The sequence below is a fragment of the Tiliqua scincoides genome, chromosome 1 (genome assembly GCF_035046505.1).
Source record: "Tiliqua scincoides isolate rTilSci1 chromosome 1, rTilSci1.hap2, whole genome shotgun sequence".
Classification (NCBI taxonomy): domain Eukaryota; kingdom Metazoa; phylum Chordata; class Lepidosauria; order Squamata; family Scincidae; genus Tiliqua; species Tiliqua scincoides.
In genome coordinates this window covers 272,365,692-272,384,900 of record NC_089821.1, presented here as the reverse complement: position 1 = coordinate 272,384,900, position 19,209 = coordinate 272,365,692, and the positions used below count along the sequence as shown (strand labels likewise).

Below are 19,209 nucleotides of genomic sequence, written 5' to 3'. Positions count from 1 at the left end.
TGCATGGCTAAACTCATGGCCCAATCCTATTGACCCTCAGCGCTGAGCTCCAGAGCCGGTGTGGCTGTCGCAAATGTACCATAAGGCACATCTGCGGCACCTGGAGAGGAGTGGTCACTGGTACTGGGCCAGTGCCAGTTGATGCTGAGCTTCAGCTCAGCATGGAAGGCTGTCTGGTAGTCCTGCAGCGCCGGCTGGTGTTGAGTATTTTTGGGGCAGGGAAGGGGGAACTGGCCCAAGAGGTAGATAGGACTTTTTAATTCCTAATCAGGAGTTAGGAGGCCCAGGGAAGCCCTACTGGGTTCATAGGGTTTCAGAGGACTCTCCAGAGGGTGGGTGGTACAGCTCTCCTTGCCTCTGGAGGGGGGGGGGGCGTTTCCTGGTATTTGTGGTTTAAGTTAACTGTGAGGGGTTCCAGAATGGAACCCGCATGGTTACTGAGTCACTCCTGAAGTGTAAATGTTAAAGAGTTTGATGATACAATTATACGAATATAAAACCTTGGAATATGTGGAATATTTTAACTTTAACCAGTCTGGATCCTGACAGTTCCCTTCCTACAACTTTGGAAAACTTGGAGGATTATCATAAGGTGTGGGAGTATGGAATAAATCATTTTTTAACAGAGGCAATACCTTGTAATCTCATCCAAGAGTAGAGAGAGAATTTTAAAGACCAACACCAAATTCAATATGAATATAACTGAATTTGATATCTAGGGTGTTTTTTTTTAACTTTATAAACTTAAGTTACGGATGATGTAGTTTGGAAAGAGATTTCCCAAAATATTAATCCAAAAAGATTTCACTTTTTGGAGCTTGGGGGCGGGGGGGATAACTGCTGTGAAAAAATGTGCTTTATGGCACATTCACAACACTCCTAGGTGGTGCAAGGGACTTGTGCCCACCGAATATGTCCTCTGGATTGTGCTCATAATCACTTTAAAAGTGTACTTGGTAGGTTGTATAGTGTCAGCAGATGCAGCCACAGTCATTACCCATGCACCCCCCATTAAATAATAAAAATCAAATAAATTGGTTTTATTTTCTCACAGATTTTAATGGTGTTTTGTTTTTTACAAAAAAGAAGTGCAGAAAGCGGTGTTAATTATCACTGTTTTCGCTCACCTCTAGTTATAACTAATTATCAAGTAAGAAGATAAGAAGAGCCCTACTGGATCAGGCCAAAGGCCCATCTAGGCCCGCTTCCTCTATCTCACAGTGGCCCCACCAGATACCTCAGGAAGCACACAAGACAACAAGAGACCTGCATTCTGTTGCCACTTCCTTGCATCTGGCATTCAGAAATAAAACCAGGAGACTGCATACACCCATCATGGCTTGTAAACTGTGATGGACTTTTTCTCCATAAATCTGTCCAATACCCTTTTCAGATATCTAGGCCAGGTGCTATCTGCCTTATCCTGTAGTAAGGAGTTCCACAGATTAATTACACGTTGGGTAAAGAGAGGTTTTCTTTTGTCTGCTCTACTTCCAACACTCAATTTTAGTGGATGCCCCCTGGTTCTGCTGTTGTGAGAGAGGAAAATGAATATTCCTTTATCTGTACGTAATCTTATACGTCCCAATCATATCCCCCCTCAGGTGCCTTTTTCTAGACTGAAGAGCCCTGAACACTCTCCTCATAAGGGAGGAGCCCCAGCCCAGTAATAATTTTGGTTGCTGTCTTCTGCAGTTTTTCCAGTTCCACTATATCCTTTTTTGAGATGTGGCAACCAGAACTGTAAACAATACTCCAGATGTGACCTTATCGATTTGTATAGTGGCATATAATATTGGCTTTTTTATTTTTAATCCCTTTTAAAATTATTCTGAGCATGAAATTGGCCTTCTTCACAGCAGCAGCACACTGGGGCAACACTTTCATTGAGCTGTCCTTCAGCACCCCAAGATCTCTCTCCTGATCCATCACAAATAACCCAGAACTCATTGTGTAGTATTCCCCAAACTGTGGGCCATGCTCAGTACTGCCCCCAAAAGCCTTTCTGGAGTCCCTAGTGGCTGCTTCTGAGTTGCGCTAGCCCACAGCCCACTTCATTGGTCTCTGCGGGCCTCAGATTGCCTCCTGGACATAACTGGAAGCTGTTTCTGGTTTGCAGAAGCTACTTCTGTGTCTTCTTTCTGCATTCAAGGGGCATTCTGAGGCCTGGAGAGGCCAACAGAGTGGGCTGCGATCTGGTGAAATCCAGAAGTAGTCTCTCGGGACTCCAAGTAAGGCTTTTAGGGGCACCATTGAGCATTGTGTTGGAACCCACGACAGAACATGAGGAGGGTCAAGGCGCTCAAAAGTTTGGGAACCACTGCATTAGTATATATGTGGAATTTTGTCCTCTAGCCCCGATGTGTATGACTTTGTTGCTTTACATCTGCCATTTTGCTGCCTATTCCCCCCTCCCCCCCGAAAGTTTACTGCCCTCAGAAGGGAAAAATGTTGGAGGAAATCCCCTTTCCCCTTATGGCTAGCATGTTCTTCTGGGATATGTGAAGATGCAGGAAGGCTGCCAAAGGATGACTGGCAGTACCAGAGGAGGGAATAGGACAGCTCTTTTCGTGACTAAGTCCCCAGGTTCAAATGTGGTTGCAAATCCCACGTGTTTGAAGCTCACAGATGTGTCTTCCCACAGAATAATGTCATGTTTGAGGTGGGCCTATGGTGAGACATATCATCATTACACAGATATGTGCATAGATTGCAGATCACGTTGGCCGCATGGTTTCTAGGGGATCCATAATGTTGCAGCCTACTGCTAAAACCTTGTGTAGCATTATTTTAGGGACTGCAGTTGCTGAGATAGGTGCTTTAGTTTCTCAGTTTCTCATCCAGCGAATTTAAGATCATTATATGGAAAAACGCTCTATTGATTTCCATGGCAGGAATGTTATGATTGTGAAGTCAGTGGGTTGGACCTAGATTGACCATTTCATCTGTGTGGTATCTGTATGTTCTGTTGTGTTGCAGTTGAGCTATACAATTTATGTGCTGGAAATGCTGCCTGATCTTTAGTTGTATGACTGTAGTTGTAAGACTGTAGACTAGACTTTTTCTGAAGCAATATATTATTATAGTACAGTGCTTAGTTTTCAAAAGGAGCTGTTTCTATAAAAACATCACACCTTGGATTTGGTACTTACTCGTAAAATAAACAGAAGGTGAACTCTTACAAATACAGAAAATGTTTACTTTCTTCAGAAACTTTAGGTACAATTCTAGGTTATTTTGTTTTATTATTTATATAAATCTGGTTTTGTTTTATATCCTCTTAAAAACCTGGGCTGTGTAACTCTCTCAGAATATGTAGGATAATCTTTATTTTCTCTTTAATCACTCATAGCATAAATAAAATTATACACTTGTACTGAGGATATTGCAAAATCCCTATTGTATAGAAAAAACAGTTTTGTGTTGCCAGAGCCATATATTTGTAACATCTGCTATGATAGGTTTCCAGATGTTTCTAAGGGAATACTCACTAACTTTAGAGAATTAGGTGCTGTCTAGACTGAGGATTTTCTCTGATTACAGCTGTCCATGTTACAGTTAGTACAGAGCAACTTCTGTGAGACTATTCATAGAATACTTAAAATAATATAGCTACATTTACTTAAAAAAGATATTCTGAGCCCTGAACAGAACCTTGTACAGTTAAAACCATGTTACATGACACTTTAAAAACTTGAAAACTCGTATAACTGACATCGTAAGAGCCATCAGAGATGGTAGTTAAATGAGTAGGGTATGTTGCCTGGTAGATTTCTGTACACATAGATGAACATGTGTATGGAGTACTGAATTACTGCCAAGAAGGCATGACCCAAGCCAGTAAGATGACATTGATTCCAGGACATGGCAGAAGGCCTCAGATCCATAGGCCATAACAAACCATTTTTTAGCTATTGGAGCAAAAAACATAACCCACCCTCATTTTCTATCAAATATAACTTTACTTGATCCAAAATTCTAATAAAGTAACTGCACTTTGCAGGCACAGTAAATTTAACCTTGTGATAAAAACTCATTTCCTATGAGCTTTCTGAGCCAGGAAAACCAGTTGTTTATAAAACAAAACAATTCCCAACTCTGTGTGTCCTCCACCTCCTTGATCCAGCAGGGTTCTTCTTATGTTCTTATAGTCCTGTGTAAATTCAATCATGGAGGCATGGTAATGGGAGCCAACAGACCTCTGAACCAGCCATTGTATCCTCAACCAGGTTCAGAGATAGCACCCATGGAGTGCCATCAACTAGCAATGAAATGTCCCTTGACTAGGTCACCCTACTTAAGATCCTGTAGCAGTGGTTCTCAAACTGGGTCATTTTAATGCCCCAGCCAGAGAGACCTAGCCTCTGCCCCCTCTGTGAACGCAAAACTGGAAGTGGTCGCGATCATGATTTTGAGAATCTCCGTAGCATGGGAAACCCTGTGGAGGCTGGTGCGGGTGCTCCTTATACCCTTGGGAGGCTGCTGCAGGCTCTGGTAAGTGGCAGCAAGCCCCTGCGCCCCCAAAGCAACATGATCCAGCGGGTTGCGTTGCAGCCTTCCTCCCGCCCCCGAGCACACTTACTGCTGCTCAAAGTTTCCCTTAGAGTTTGAGAACTTCTGTCTTAGAGGAATCAATGGGGGGGGGGAACCTGTAAAACCCCTGAGCAGACTCTCATGTCTTTCGTTCCTTTCCAACATCCTACTTTGCTGTTGGTCTGTTGTGTTTTCCCTGTTGGTACTGCAAGCCAACGTCATTCCAGCCACAATCCAAGAACCACCGTGCCAGCCATTACTCAATATTGAAAACCCCACTCCCTTATCTCTTTCCAACCTTTTCCCTGCTCCTGTCCCTGAGCACACTGGCCCATGACAAACTGGATAGCCAAACATTATGGGCCTCCTTGCTGAGTACCTCTTCTCCCCAGGAAAATAGCACTGTCTGTCTGGCCCCTCTTCCTTCACTTTATTGCAGTGTTATTCAAACTGTGAGGCACGGCTCGTTAGGGAGGCGCCAGGAACTGAAAGGGGAGGCGCGGGATGACCTCTCGCAGTGATACAGTCACACCCCTGGGCAGGATAGGAGCCCATCTTCTGCCCATCTCTGCACTTTTTTTTAAAGCAGAAGAAAGGGGAGTTGCTCAGCTGTGAGAGTGGCTGCTGCCGCCCCGCCCTCTTCTCCCTCCACTCCGAGGCTGCCGCCTTCTGTGTTCGCTGCATGTTGTTTGCAAAGCTCTTCCACTCCAGCCCCCATCTGGCAAGTACCAAGCATGCTCATTTTGCAGTCCTTGTCCTTGCTGACCTTTCTGTCCTCAGAAAGAAATGCTCCTTCTCACCAAAGTGAAATCTCTCTTTTCAACCCCCCTTCCCTCTTCCCTTTTGATCTCCAAACCTTCCACAGCTTTCCTCCCCTTCCCCTTAAAGTTGTTTCCATGCAGTTGGCAAAGGGGGAGGGGAGAGACAAGCACACACTTTACTTGGCCAGGAGCAGAAAAAGGGTACTGTTTTTAAAGTGATTTATTAATCTTGTTGTTTGACTGAAGAGGAAAGGCTGTATTTTTAAAGTGATGAATCTTGCTGTTTGAAGGGAATACTTATCAGCCATTAATGAAGTGATTGCCAGCCCAATCCTATCCACACTTTCCTGGGAGTAAGCCCCATTGACTCTAATGGGACTTACTTCTGAGTAGACATGCATAGGCTTGAGCTGCGCATCTCCTTGTATAGGAGACAAATCAGCCTCCTAACCAAACCCTTATCAGCTCTGATATATTTTTGTGGTCTATTTTTGTTTTCCCCACCAGCTGCTGGAAAAATTTAATTTCATTAAATTAATAAAGGGTTCCATCCTATCCAAGGAGAATGGGAGAAATGACCAGTTGGATTGGGGTCCACAGGGGTGTGTGTGTGTGTAATGTTGGTCAGACTGGTTGTTCGCAAAGTTTATTTGATAAAACAATTCTATTGGTATGCTTACAAAGTTAAAAAAAATGAGTCCTCCTGGACCAGACAAAATCTACCTACTCCAGCATTCTGTCTCCAACAGTGATCAGTAGCTGATCATTTATAAAGCATGTATATTGCTGTGTATTAATCATATATTTTTAAGATGTGCATTTAATTAATGATATGATTAATATAATTATTAATATAGCTAATATTTCTGGCCACTTCCAGTTTAATGATGTCACTTCCAGCCCCCAGGAACATGATGGGGGTCAAGGGAGCCACTGGCCGGAAAAGTTTGAGTACCACTGCTTTATTGAATTCGGGTTACTTCCTGGCATTTAGGGCCAACTGCAAACTTTCTGTCTTTGAAACTTGCTTCTAACAGGTCTTGACACCTTTGCCCCACAGCTCCTTCAACACAGCACATTCAAGCTTAGCAGAAGATACAGACTCATGAACTTGGTCTCTGGCCCACCCTGTCTTTCATTGTCTTCATCTTGTGTGCAATTGAATTGGCAATACACTTTATGCTTGTGATTTTCCTCCAGAACAAGGAAAATTTCCCTTCCCATCTCCCTTTGGAGACTTTGGATGTTAGTTAAGAGTGTTCATTTGACTAGCTTTACCACCACAAGTGGGTGAAGTGATTTCATTGCCTGCTGAGGGGCTCAGCCCTTGTCTGTAGCTTGTGGTTCAGGTTTTAGAGATCTGTTCCAGTCACAGCATTTCATTTTGTCACAAACCCCGTGAACCTTTTTCTCTTCTTCCCTCTCCAGTTCTCCTCCTCCTCCTCCTCCTCCTCCTATGCACTCCCAAACCCTCACTTTCTTAGCCCCTGATATCTCTGGGAAACCCACATAATTTCGTAAGTTTTCCTCCCCCTTCTTTTCCCCCTCCATGGTCTTTCCATTGCACATCCCCTTGTCCTTCTAAGGACTGTCTATCTGCTTCCTTCCTTTTGCTTTCTATAACAACTGCTTGTGTTTGGGGTCAAGCTGGAAGTGAATGGTTTATTGTTAGATGGCATTGTATTGCTTTGATTTTGACTCCCATATCATTGTTATATATCCCCACAAAGGTTGTTTTATTGCACCTTCACCCTCACCTCTTCTTCCTTTCCCCCTGAATCATTGAGCTGTGCTGGCACAGTTCTTGTCTGTATGTTATTGATGTACTTTCAAATCCTCAAAGGTCTAAGTGTAAGAAATGTCTTATTAAATGCTATAGCTAGAATATAGCACAATATTATGAAGTTATTAGTTTCACAATTTATCTGTGATCTTTTTCACTGGGTTTCAGTGTGAACACTGAAGGTGATAAACTGTCTCCTGTGCGGAGTGCCTTTTGCAACCTTAGACTGGTGAACGTAAGAAAAACCTTACTGGGTCAGGCCAAAGGTCCATGTAGTCCAGCTTTCTGTATCTCACAGTAGCCCACAGTAGCCCACCAAAGGAAGCACACAAGACAACAACATGTTCCCTGCATCTGGCACTCTGAGGTAGCCTTCTTCTAAAATCAGGAGCTTGCACATGCCTGTCATGGCTTGTAACCTGTGATGGACTTTTGCTCCAGAAATTTGTCCAATCCCCTCTTAAAGGCATCTAGGTGAGATGCCATCTCCACTTCCTGTGGCAAGGGGTTCCACAGACTAATTACATGCTGGGTAAAGAAATATTTTCTTTTTTGTCTGTCCTAACTCTCCTAACTCGGTTTTGGTGGATGTCCCCTGGTTCTGGTGTTGTGTGAGAGGGAAAAGAGCGTCTCCCTATCCACTCTAGCCTTCGTGCATAATGTTTGTATGTCATGACTATGTCCGCCCCAGGCGCCTTCTTTCCAAACTAAAGAGCCCCAAACGCTGTAGCCTTTCCTCATAAGGAAGGTGCCCAAGCCCAGTAATCATTTTAGTTGCTCTCTTTTGCACCTTTTCCATTTTCGTTATGTCCTTTTTGAGATGTGGAGACTAGAACTGGATGCATTACTCCAGGTGTGGCCTTACCATCGATTTGTACAACAGCTTTATAATATTAGCTGTCTTATTCTCAATACCTTTTGTAATTATCCCAAGCATAGAAGTGGCCTTCTTAACCGCTGCTGCACATTGGGTCGACACTTTCATCAAGCTGTCCACCACCATCCAAAGATCCCTCTCTGTTCCCTTTCAGACAGCTCAGAACTCATTAGTCTTATATGTGAAGTTTTGATTTTTTGCCCCAACGTGCATTATATTTACACTTATATTTGAAACGCATCTACCATTTTGCTGCCCATTCTGCCAGTTTGGAGAGAGCCTTCTGGAGCTCCTCATAATCACTTCTAGTCTTCACCACTTGGAAAAGTTTGGTGTCATCTGCTGACTTAGCCACCTCACTGCTCAACCCTGTCTCCAGGTCATTTATGAACAGGTTGAAGAGCGCCAGTCCCAGGACAGATTCTTGGGGCACACTGCTTTTCACCTCTCTCTACTGTGAAAATTGTCCATTGATACCCACTCTCTGCTTTCTGTTCCCAATCCATGAGAGGATTTTGCTTATTTAAGTCTTCAGAATTGTTGTATGTATGAAAAAAGTCATAAAGCCTAAATAATTTCACTTCTGATAGTATTGAATTTGAAATTGGAAGTAAGCCTAAATGAATGCATTATTATTCTAGGGCCACAATATTTACATTTTTGGTTACTTATAAAAGATGTCTCCATGCCTCTTATAAATGTTTACATTTGTTTCTGTAGGAGACTTTGCAACAGTTGATTATGATGCCTTTGCCAAATGTCTTAATAATTGGTAAAAACCCTTTTTCTGGTAAGTCTCTTATTCAATTTAAAGCAGGCACATTGTTTTAACTCCTGAATGTTTCATAGGAAATTAATTCAGACAAGAATTAACCATTCAGTGAAGGGCTAGATAAAATGCAGTCAGATAAATCCTCTAAAATAATTAATTTCACTGCTGTCCTAGTTTTTGTTACATGTAATGGACTTTTAATCTCATCTATTCTATTCTTTTTTTACATCAGTTTTGTATTGATTTTTTCTTTTTTGGCACACACAAAATAAAGTGCACAAAAGAAGAATATACAAGAATGAGGTTATTGCCAAAATACTTAGAAACTAGTAATTTAGAAATTAGTAAAAGAATTTTAGAGAACTGTAATACAGAAGAAATAACTGTTGGGCGCCTCAGAGTTCTGCAGTTATTCAAAAAGTTATTAAAAAAGGATCTACAAATTTGGGGGGTGGAGAATGTAAAGGAAAAGACAGAAAGAGATAAAATGTGCTGGCCCCAGAACAATAATGAATGCAGCGTCTGCTGAGCACCTGAACCCAAAGGTGCTATTAATTCCAAGAACATATGAAGCTGCTTTCTGCTGAGTCATACCATTGGTCCACTGTCAGTGTATTGTCCACACTGGGTAATAGTAGCTCTCCAGGGTTTCAGATAGATGTAGACAGTTAGAAGAGCAGAATTTTTTTCTGGGAAAATATGATTCTCAGTGCTAATTCCAGTTGTTTAGTGTAGTGAGTGCTTTTTAGAATGTGGTTATGCAAGTGTCATACACCTGGTAGTTCCTAACAAATGTGGAACATTGGTGAAGGACAGTTTCCCATTGCATTTCATGAGCTCTTAAAATGCATGTTTTGAAAAGTTCTTTGAAGCTATATAGTATTGATTGACCAGCAGTGTTTGTCACTAAGTCCAGTAATCTTGCCCACTGTGCAGTATCGTGATGCATATCCCTTCCAGACTGATGGGCAGTAATCTAGAAGTACTATCTAATGATATGTTGGAGGTAGATTTGTGGTAGTAGACCTAATGACCTACCTCAGTAACAGATTGCCTTTACTGTGGGAAAGTAGCAGATCGGATAGCTTTATATCAGCCAGGGTATGAAATTGACTCTCTAGTGGCACTTGACTTCTCAGGCCAGGAGGATTACGGGCTGCATTCTGAACATCCCATCAGGAACTGTCTTTAATTCCCTCCTGACTAGCAGCCCAAGTGATACAGGGAGTCAGTTTTGGATCCACTTGGTAGCACCTGATGAGCGCCTGGTATCATGCATAAGGCTAGGTCAGGTACATGCTGAGGGTCACTGCTCATCCATACTCTAGTGACCTGGATGACACTCTGCTACTACCAAGTCCCTTCTCCATTACTTGGTAAATGTCCTCATTGGTTACTTCATTGGGGTAAGGATAGGAGGATATAGCAGCAGCGGCCTTCCCTTTATCTTTTCAAGTTCCATTTTAAAATTCCTAAATTCTTGTCCTGTCCAGTTTTGGTGAAGGATGGTGGTCAGCCGCATGCACACGTATTCACGTAAAGGAAGCTTGTGCCTGAGGACTCCTGCCGCCAAAGCAGGCATAGATCTTGCATTGGACTGCAGTTCTTGGTGATGGATTCAAACTTTTGATGGTCCTCCTATTAGGAGCTGTTTAAGAGCACCCCAAAATGCATGCTGAGAGAGTCAGAGACCAGAGAAACATGTCCTTTCCTTCTGCTTGGTGGGTCTCTGTGAAGGAAGTAGCTAGGTTCAGAGGTTACTAGAATTTGTAGTTACCACTAAGTCATAGGTTCAGGCACCAGTTTCTCAACATCAGAGGAGGAAGAAACTCATCCATGGTGCCCTGGAAAAGGAGCTGGGTGCAGCACAAGACCACATGCAGTGTTTTTTTGGGGGGAGGGTCAAGAAGAGAGCAAGATTATTGCTCTTTGTGCAGCATCCTGTAGTTTCTAGTAATGACCATGTGTTTTGTAAAACCCAGCACAATCTAGTATTAACAGGAGAGTATTAAATACATAGATAATCAAAATATGTTCAGTACTCATTTAAAAGTATGCATATACAGTGAATTGTGTTTCAAATATTTTCAGAACAAGGCACTGAAGAAGTAAAAAAGCTACTTCTACTCTTGCTTGGCTGTGCAGTTCAGGTAAGTCATACTTCTCACGATGCTCCCTTGGATGGATGTACTCTTAGAGGCTAGTTTGTGGTCCTCATATTCCAACAGTTCAATCATATCCCCCACCATCTTCCAACTGTACCTGTGCTGACAGAGCGCATGCTGCATGCTGTGTTTGTGGGGGGGGGGGGGGATCACACATCCAGTGGCTTTTGTTTTCCATAGGGTTCAATGCATTCATCTGCTTGGAGGGAGGGACTTCCTTCTTGGGTATTTTTTTGGGGCTGCTTTCATTGGATAGGAACCATTCTGTTGTCATTGGATTCCTTTCAACCTGCCCTTTCCAACAGACTAAGGCAAGTTCGCCTTCTTGCGGGTAAACACGCAATATGGCTCAGTTTCACTTTCTATAGTGCTCCATGCATTTTTTTGTTTCCAGTACTTTGGCCATAACTTTTGATGGAAAGGAGATATTTTACCCTGCTTTTTCATTGCATTCAGCTGGAAATTCTGCATCCAACGGTATATAGCATGATGGGGTTATTTGTAACCTCCGCTATGTCGGGTCATTTGTGGTGTCATCCCCCAAGGCTGGTACCTGGGTCAGACTGCACCCCCGCCCCTCGCTAGCTACGCACTGTGTGGAGATCTGGGCGAGTCTGGCATGCATGTGGCACCACTGGTCATTTCCATCACTGGCGGTGTCATGTGTGACAGCTTGTACTGTCACAGGGCCATTTACAACAGTGGATCAATAGATCTACTGTCATTAATGGCCCATAGATTCAGCTGTTCGTTACATATAAAATAGTTGCTATGACAAAGCATTTGACTTAAACACATACTGACATTTCCTTTATTAGGGTTTTTTTTCCTTGCGCATGTTGTTTAGAGTCTCGGGCAACTTTCCTCTGACAGTTTGCCTTTAAAATGAGCTTAAAGCTTCTAAATACATGCTGTCGCCATGTTTAAGGAAAATCACTTTGAAGGAACAAGCAGGAAAAACAGGTGAATGAGTTTAATGAACGTTTTTCACTAAAAATGAAGACCAATTTGCCCATTTATGCTGGGGTGGAAACTGTGAACACTGGACTATATCAGAGGCGCCACTAGGATTGGTGTCACTTGATGCAAGAACTCAGTGTCACCCCCTCTTCTGCCTCCCTGGGGACCTATCAACACTCCGCCCCCTTAAGACATCCTGTCCCCTCACTCCACCCCTTCCCGCTGCTCCTCCCAGCAGCGTTCCTCCTGGGTGTGGCTTGGCTGTGAGATCCCCTGCTCCTAGAAAGGGTGGCAGCCTGACTCATTGCAACCCATCCTGCTCCACCGCATCAGTGCCAGGCCTGGGAAGTAGCGCCCCAGTAAACTTACATATAAACAAAGAGATATACAAGCAGAAGCTTTTCTTAGGGGAGGAATTATAGTTTGGTTGCATGAGCAGAGGACAGAGAAACTTTTAGGTTCAATGTAATGCCTCACTAGTGTTGCATTCAACAACTGTTGGCATAGCTATTGAAAAAGCCACAGTATTTGAAGCATTAGCACACGTACACCACCACACAGCTCTCCTTGGTATCAAGTCATTCAGCCATTTTGCCCAGTGTTCTGGACCAGGGGTGCTCAAACCCCGGCCCTGGGGCCACTTGCGGCCCTCGAGGACTCCCAATGTGGCCCTCAGGGAGACCCCAGTCTCCAATGAGCCTCTGGCCCTCTGGAGACTTGCTGGAGCCCACGCTGGCCTGACGCAACTGTTCTCAGCATGACAGCCAACTGTTCAACCGCTCACGTGAGCTGTGGGATGAGGGCTCCCTCCACTGCTTGCTGTTTCACGTCTGTGATGCAACAGCAGCGAAGGACAGGCCAGCCTTGCTTTGTTCAAGGCCTTTTATAGGCCTTGAGCTATTGCTTCATTCATTCATATAAGTTCCACCTCTAGTATATTAATTTACGTAAATTTATTCAAATTTTAAATGTAAATTAATTCTTTTTTCCCCAGCCCCCGACACAGTGTAAGAGAGATGATGTGGCCCTCCTGCCAAAACTTTGGACACCCCTGTTCTGGACTAAGCACACAAAAACATCCCTGTCATACTCTTCATTCTTTTAAAACTATAATCTACAGCAGTGGTTCTCAAACTTTTAGTATCGGGACCCACTTTTTAGAATGTGAAACTGTCAGGTCCCACCGGAAGTGATGTCATGACCAGAAGTAACATCATCAACAGGAAGAGTTTTAACAATCCTAGACTGCAATCCTACCCACACTTACCCAGGAGTAAGTCCCATTGACTATCATTGTTAAAAGAATATACATAGTAGCCTGTTAAAAGTATAGATCAGTAACATTTTCCCAAATGCAGTCACATACCTTGGTGACCTAAAATTGTCTCACTACCCACCTAGTGGGTCCCGACCTATGGTTTGAGAAACACTGATTTACAGCAGCAATTTTCAATCGTTTTCATCTCATGGCACACTGACAAAACACTAAAATTGTCAAGGCACACCATCAGGTTTTTGACAATTGACAAGGCACACCATGCTGCTAATGAGGGGGGGGGGCTCACATCCCCCACTGGGCCTACTAATAAACCACCCAGATTCCTATGGCACACTTGTGGACCACTCATTGTGCCTTGGCACAATGGTTGAAAATGACTGATCTGCAGTGTTGGAGGAGGACTGTGAAGCAGGAGCAGGCGCAGCTCCTTCTTCTTCTGCCTTCAACCCTGTAGATCAACCATTTTCAACCACTGTGGCATGGCACACTGGTGTGCTGTGAGTGGTCCACAGGTGTGCCACAGGAATTTGGGGGAAGGTCATTTATTAATAGGGCCAATGGGAGATGTGAGCCCTCACTGGCAGCATGGTGTGCCTTGTCAATTGTCAAAAACCTGGTGGTGTGCCTTGATCATTTTAGTGCCTTGTCAGTGTGCCGTGAAATGAATAATATTGAAAATCACTGCTGTAGGTTATAGTTTTAAAATAACAAGGTGGAGGATGGGACTGTAGTCACCAAGCAGCCGTAGCTGCACTCCCACTCTCCAGTTTGTCGATCCCATAGTGGCATAGGCTGGTGGAGCCTGAGCAGTGCGATGGAGGTGATGGTGACCATGACTGCAGCAGCAAGAGGAGCACATGTATTATTATTAGTAACAGTATTTATATACTGCTTTTCAATGGAAAGTTCACAAAGCAGTTTACAGAGAGAATCAAACAAACAACTAATGGTTCCCTGTCCCAAAAGGGCTCATAATCTAAAAGGATGCAAAAGAACACTAGCAGACAGCCACTAGAAAAGACAGTGCTGGGGTGAGGAGGGCCAGTTACTCTCCCCCTGCTAAATAAAAGAAGAGCACCTGCTTAAAAAGTACCTCTTACCCAGTTAGTAGTGGTTGTAACATGTATCTGTTGCCATTGCCATCACTTTCTCCTGTCTTCCCTAAGTGCGCTTGGGGTGTGTATGTAAGGATCCTGAGCTGGTCGAAATTTTTTGAAGGGGAGGGAGATAGCATGCCTGACCAGAAGCCCATTGCCACACCTGCTAAAGGAGGGAAGAAGGGGAAACAGCCATTTTGGAGAGAGAATGAAGGGCCTCTTGTGCTCCTCCCCCCTTGAGAAGGGCAGGCAAGGAGCCCAGTCACCAAATATCCCCCATCCTATTCCCCGCAACTCAGTCAATGATGAGGAAAGAAACAAACAAACAAACCATGTTACCAGTTCTTAATTGCCCTTCCTCCTATTGAGTTTGAAATGGCTGTGTTGCACACTTAGGCAGGCTCCCAACTCTAGGCTATGCCTTCACTGCCCATAGCATCCAATCATCTCCTGCAATTTGGTCTCAATGCCTAATCTCGCAGGATATGCCAAGTCTCGAGGCCTTGATATGGTCGCTGCCTGGCAAGGCACATTGTGCTGCCAGACAGGAATTGGAAATTGTTTGGGCTCCCTGTTTGGTGCCACCCTCCTGAGGACTTGCACCCTCCTGAGGACTTGTTCTGCACCTCCTGCACCAGCCTAATGATTCCTCTGATCTATATGCCACTATCTCTGTTTAGCAGAGAATAAGATTAGGTTTGGCAGAATCCTGAAGTTTGTTGCTCATTAATCCTACAGGTGAGTATTATGAAATACCATGCTTGATACTTTTATATCAAAACAAAAAATTACAATTACCAATAATGGTCAGATATGTAACACAAATATTGTGGTATTTAATTGTTTCTGTAAACAAACCCTTACTAAGGGCACAGTCTTAACCCACTTTCCAGCACCGACATAAGGGCAATGCAGCTCCGAGGTAAAGGAACAAGCATTCCCTTACTTTGAGGGAGGCCTCCGTGAGTGTCACCCAACTGCAGGATGCAGCACGTGTCCCATTGGCACTGCTATGCCAGTGCTGGAAAGTGGGTTAGGATTTGGACCTAAATTGCATACATGGTTGAGAAAACGTGACACACAATTTCAATTTTATGCACTGGAAATACTGCCAGATCCTTAGTTGTATGTCTGTAGTTGTATGACTGTAGACTTGTCTTTTTCTGAAGCAATATATTATCATAATATAGTGCTTCGTTTTCAAACAGAACTGTATCTGTAAAAGTTTCACACCTTGGATTTGTTACTTAAAAAAAACAGAAGGTGAACTCTTTCAAATACAGAAGTACAGTTTCCTTAGAAACTTTAGGTACAATTCTAGGTCATTTCATTTTATTTATATAATTCTGGTTTTGTTTTATATTGTCTTAAAAAAATGTATGTCTTTTTTAGTGTCAGAAGAAAGAAGAGTTTATTGAAAGAATCCAAAGTTTAGACTTCGATACAAGAGCAGCTGTTGCTGCCCATATACAAGAGGTATATATTTTATATTACTGTAAAATCTCCTTCAAAGAATTTTGGTAGCAGCCAAACATCCTGAACATCCTTTGTTTAGAAGAATGTGAATATTTGCAGAGGGCTACACAAGCAGAAACTGCATAGAACAATCTGTTAAAATGGGCAGCTCAGTATTCTGGTTATATTGTGAGCAATAAATGTTATAGTAACAGCCGGTAGAAATAAAGATTAGTATGTCACTTTAACCTAAAGAATTATACCCTTATCCAGCTTTAATGAGATGCATGAATTTTGGGCGCTCAATCACTGTATGAACTCTTAATATAGGATTATTTGATGATAAATTCACAGCAGATTTCCAGATTGTCTGTAGAAGGAACATTTCAGATCAAGTGGTAAATAGGTTCTTCTGGAAGAAAAACAGACCAAAAATATGCCACCAACACTGTACTTGTGGTCTATAGGAAACTTAAGATGCTGCCATTTCCTGTGAAATATTTCCCAGGAACATTTTGTTTTTGTTGAACATTGTGCCATATGAATTGTAAGCACCAGCATTGTTAACTCCTGAACTGTTACCCAGGTATATTCACTGTGAATCAAATGCATCAGCTAAATATTCCCTTATGCTAAGTTCATCCTACATATAAGCCTTTAGTGATGTCACAAGAAAAGCTATTAATCTCCAGGTAGAGTTGGAATGTGATAAAAATACTATTGTCTCAACTGAGTCCTTTTATGGTGTCAAGGCTTGTTGTAAATTCTGATTTAGCCAATTCTCCCTCTTATTTCCTTTAAAATGTTTCTGTTAAGGAATTGTCACTTTAAGATCTGTGACAGAGTGTCCTGAAAGGTCAGAATGTTCTACTGTTGATTTTTTGAAAATTGTTATGTCTGATATTAGATTTGTGTCCTTTTATTCTTTTGTGCAGAGTCTGACCTGTTTGTCCTATGTATTTAGCAGGAAGGCACTGTTGGCAGCTACTGGAATATATCATGTTGGTTGATAAGCAAAAGAATGAGCTCCTGATAGTGTATCCAGTGTTATAGGATCCTGTAATGGTGTTGCCTGAGTAGGTTGAAGTTGGCATTGGTATTTGCAGTTGGATCTTGTCTCTGTGCTTGTCTCTGTTATATAGTTGCTGGTGTGTCTGCCAACAAGAATAGATCATCCTGGTCCCGTACCTGTGAGAGATAAATGTCCCTGAGCAGGATGAGTTGTAGGTAATTGATGATACATTGATGAGTTTTTAGCAGGCAAAAACCAGGTTTTCTATCTGGATCTGTGCTCCTGGGTGAGCTGGCGGCTACCTCTGTCAATCGGTTTCTTCAATTTGTTGAATGAATGTTATCATTTTCAGGAATACCTTGGAATAGGAATACAAGGAATACCTTGTAAATCCTTCGAGTGTAGGTCCCTGTTCAACAAGCAGTAACATTTTGAAAATTTATTTTGCATATATGCATGCGCACGGGCAGCCCAATCCTGAGCTGCCTGGAGCGCCCAGGCTTGGCGGCACCGAGAAGGGCTGCTGCCGAATCCTGTGCCTCCTGTGCTACCGCAGGAGGCTCCTCGGGAGAAGGGGACATTCGTCTCCTTCCCCCAAGTAAGGTAAGCAGCCCCGCAATGGGGCTACTCACTTTACCGCTGACCAAAAGGTCGGCAGTAAGAAAAAGGTACTCGTGTAGGGCGCGCAGCCCTCCATGAGCGCCCTGGATCCTGAGGAGCACAGCTCCGCATATCCTCCTCCCACCCGCCCCCTGGCAGGCCTCCCACCTGCCCTCTCTCCACCCCCACTGGCCTCCCCCTCCCCAGAATGCCTCGTCCACACCCCCACCTCCCATTCTGCTGCTCTGCGGTCTGGGAGCCCACTGAGCTGCGGAACCTGGGCGACCACCCGGCGCTAACCCAGCACCAGTGGCTGTGCTCGGCAGCTTGGAGCCGTGCCGCCGACCACAGGATTGGGCTCTCAGTTACACATGGCCTTTGACCTTAAATGAGAGGGTGCTCAAGGCCCAAAATAATGGAATAAAATACAGTGGAAACGAAAATCCAAACAAAGTGAGAACCATAATGGCTCCAGTAAACTACCCAAAAACAGTACCAATAAGAGAAGGAACAGAACAAATGCAGTTGTAATGTAGAGCCTGGCTAGAGACAGTGGATTGTGTGGTGTGTTCTGAGTGAAAGTGGAAGCATGTAGATATGTGTAGCAATCAGTGAGTTTCCAATATAGAGTGGTGATCATAATAGAGAAGGATTTATATAGTTACATAGTAGTATTCACAATGTGAACCTGCTCTATGAGTGATTCAGGTTCCTGATGACAGTGGATTGAAAGTTGTTGAGAGTTTCACAAAGTGCTCCTTTCCATGGGTCCAGAAGATGAAGATGTCATCAGTGGGTCCCAGAGTAGAGGGTTTGAGGGACTGGAGCTGAGGAAGTTTTGTTCTGAATTGGCTATGGGCAGATGTAAAGAGAACAAACTTGTTTGTTTGGTTTCAGTGGGGCATGGGGCCAAACTAGACATTTGTGTGAACATCCCTTTCTTGGTAGAAAGGTTACTTCTGCTTGTGTCTAACCCCATCCATTGTTGCTTTGTTTTGTTGCTCTGTGATCAGGGAGGCATGCCCCCTTTTACCTTAGTGGTGAAGTATTTGAGGAGTACAGTGGTGAAAGTGAAGAAAATTTCCCTAAAGGAAAGAGAAATTATGATCTAGTAGGTAAAATATGAGATTTGAAATATGGAAGACAAGTAGGGATCCCACTTAAAATGCACATCACCAGATTTGGATAAAACTCAATATATGACCTTGTTATGCTAGATCACACTAGGTTAGTGCATCTTTTTGTATCTTATCACTTATATATTTAATTATAGTATATTTAAACATGTTACTCGGGGGGGGGGGGTGTTTACTTGGGTGAGCTGCTTGCCAGAATGCCAGTGGCACCAACAACACAATTTCCTCCCCTTGTGATTGGCATAGTGGGAGGAGATAATGAGGAAAAACTCCAGCAGCGACCTGATGAAGAAGCCTCTCCTCCATACCCCCCCCCCCGGGCAAGCCAAGGGGGCTGTCCTTCAGATTCTGCTGCTTAAAATAGTTGGGGGGGGATGACAGCAACAAGAGGAAGGGCCTTCTTGGCAGTGACAACCGCAGTTACGGAACTTCCTCTTTAAGGATCTGAGAACTGCCCTCTCCCCTGATGTGTTCTAATGAGAACTGGAAACTTTCTTGTTTTGGTTAACTTTGGATAGGCTTGGTGGGAAGAATATTTTGTTATTCTTTACTGTTGTTTTATGCCCTTTGGTTCTTATCTTCCCTCCACCATTTTACAGTGCACTTTTATTGTACCTTTTAATTTGCACTCTTATTCTTTAATATTATATTGTCTTATGCTGCTGCAAATATTTGCAAGGATTTTTTTTTTTTTATGCTGCTGTTTTGTTGTTGTTGTTGTTACTCTTAATGCTATTGGATTGCTGATGTATTTGGGTTGTTTATGTTGTGGGCTTTTT

At 43.3% G+C, this 19,209-nt stretch overlaps 1 protein-coding gene across 3 annotated transcripts in view; it reads left to right on the top strand.

Moving 5' to 3' along the window:
• Positions 1-19,209, top strand: part of CCDC88A (coiled-coil domain containing 88A) — a 156,626-nt gene that overhangs the window by 39,496 nt on the left and 97,921 nt on the right. For all 3 annotated transcript variants that reach the window (XM_066626045.1, XM_066626036.1, XM_066626027.1), the window contains exons 4-6: positions 8,675-8,744; positions 10,818-10,876; positions 15,620-15,703. In XM_066626045.1, coding sequence (XP_066482142.1) covers positions 8,675-8,744; positions 10,818-10,876; positions 15,620-15,703 — 213 coding nt within the window. The remainder of the gene's footprint in view (positions 1-8,674; positions 8,745-10,817; positions 10,877-15,619; positions 15,704-19,209) is intronic.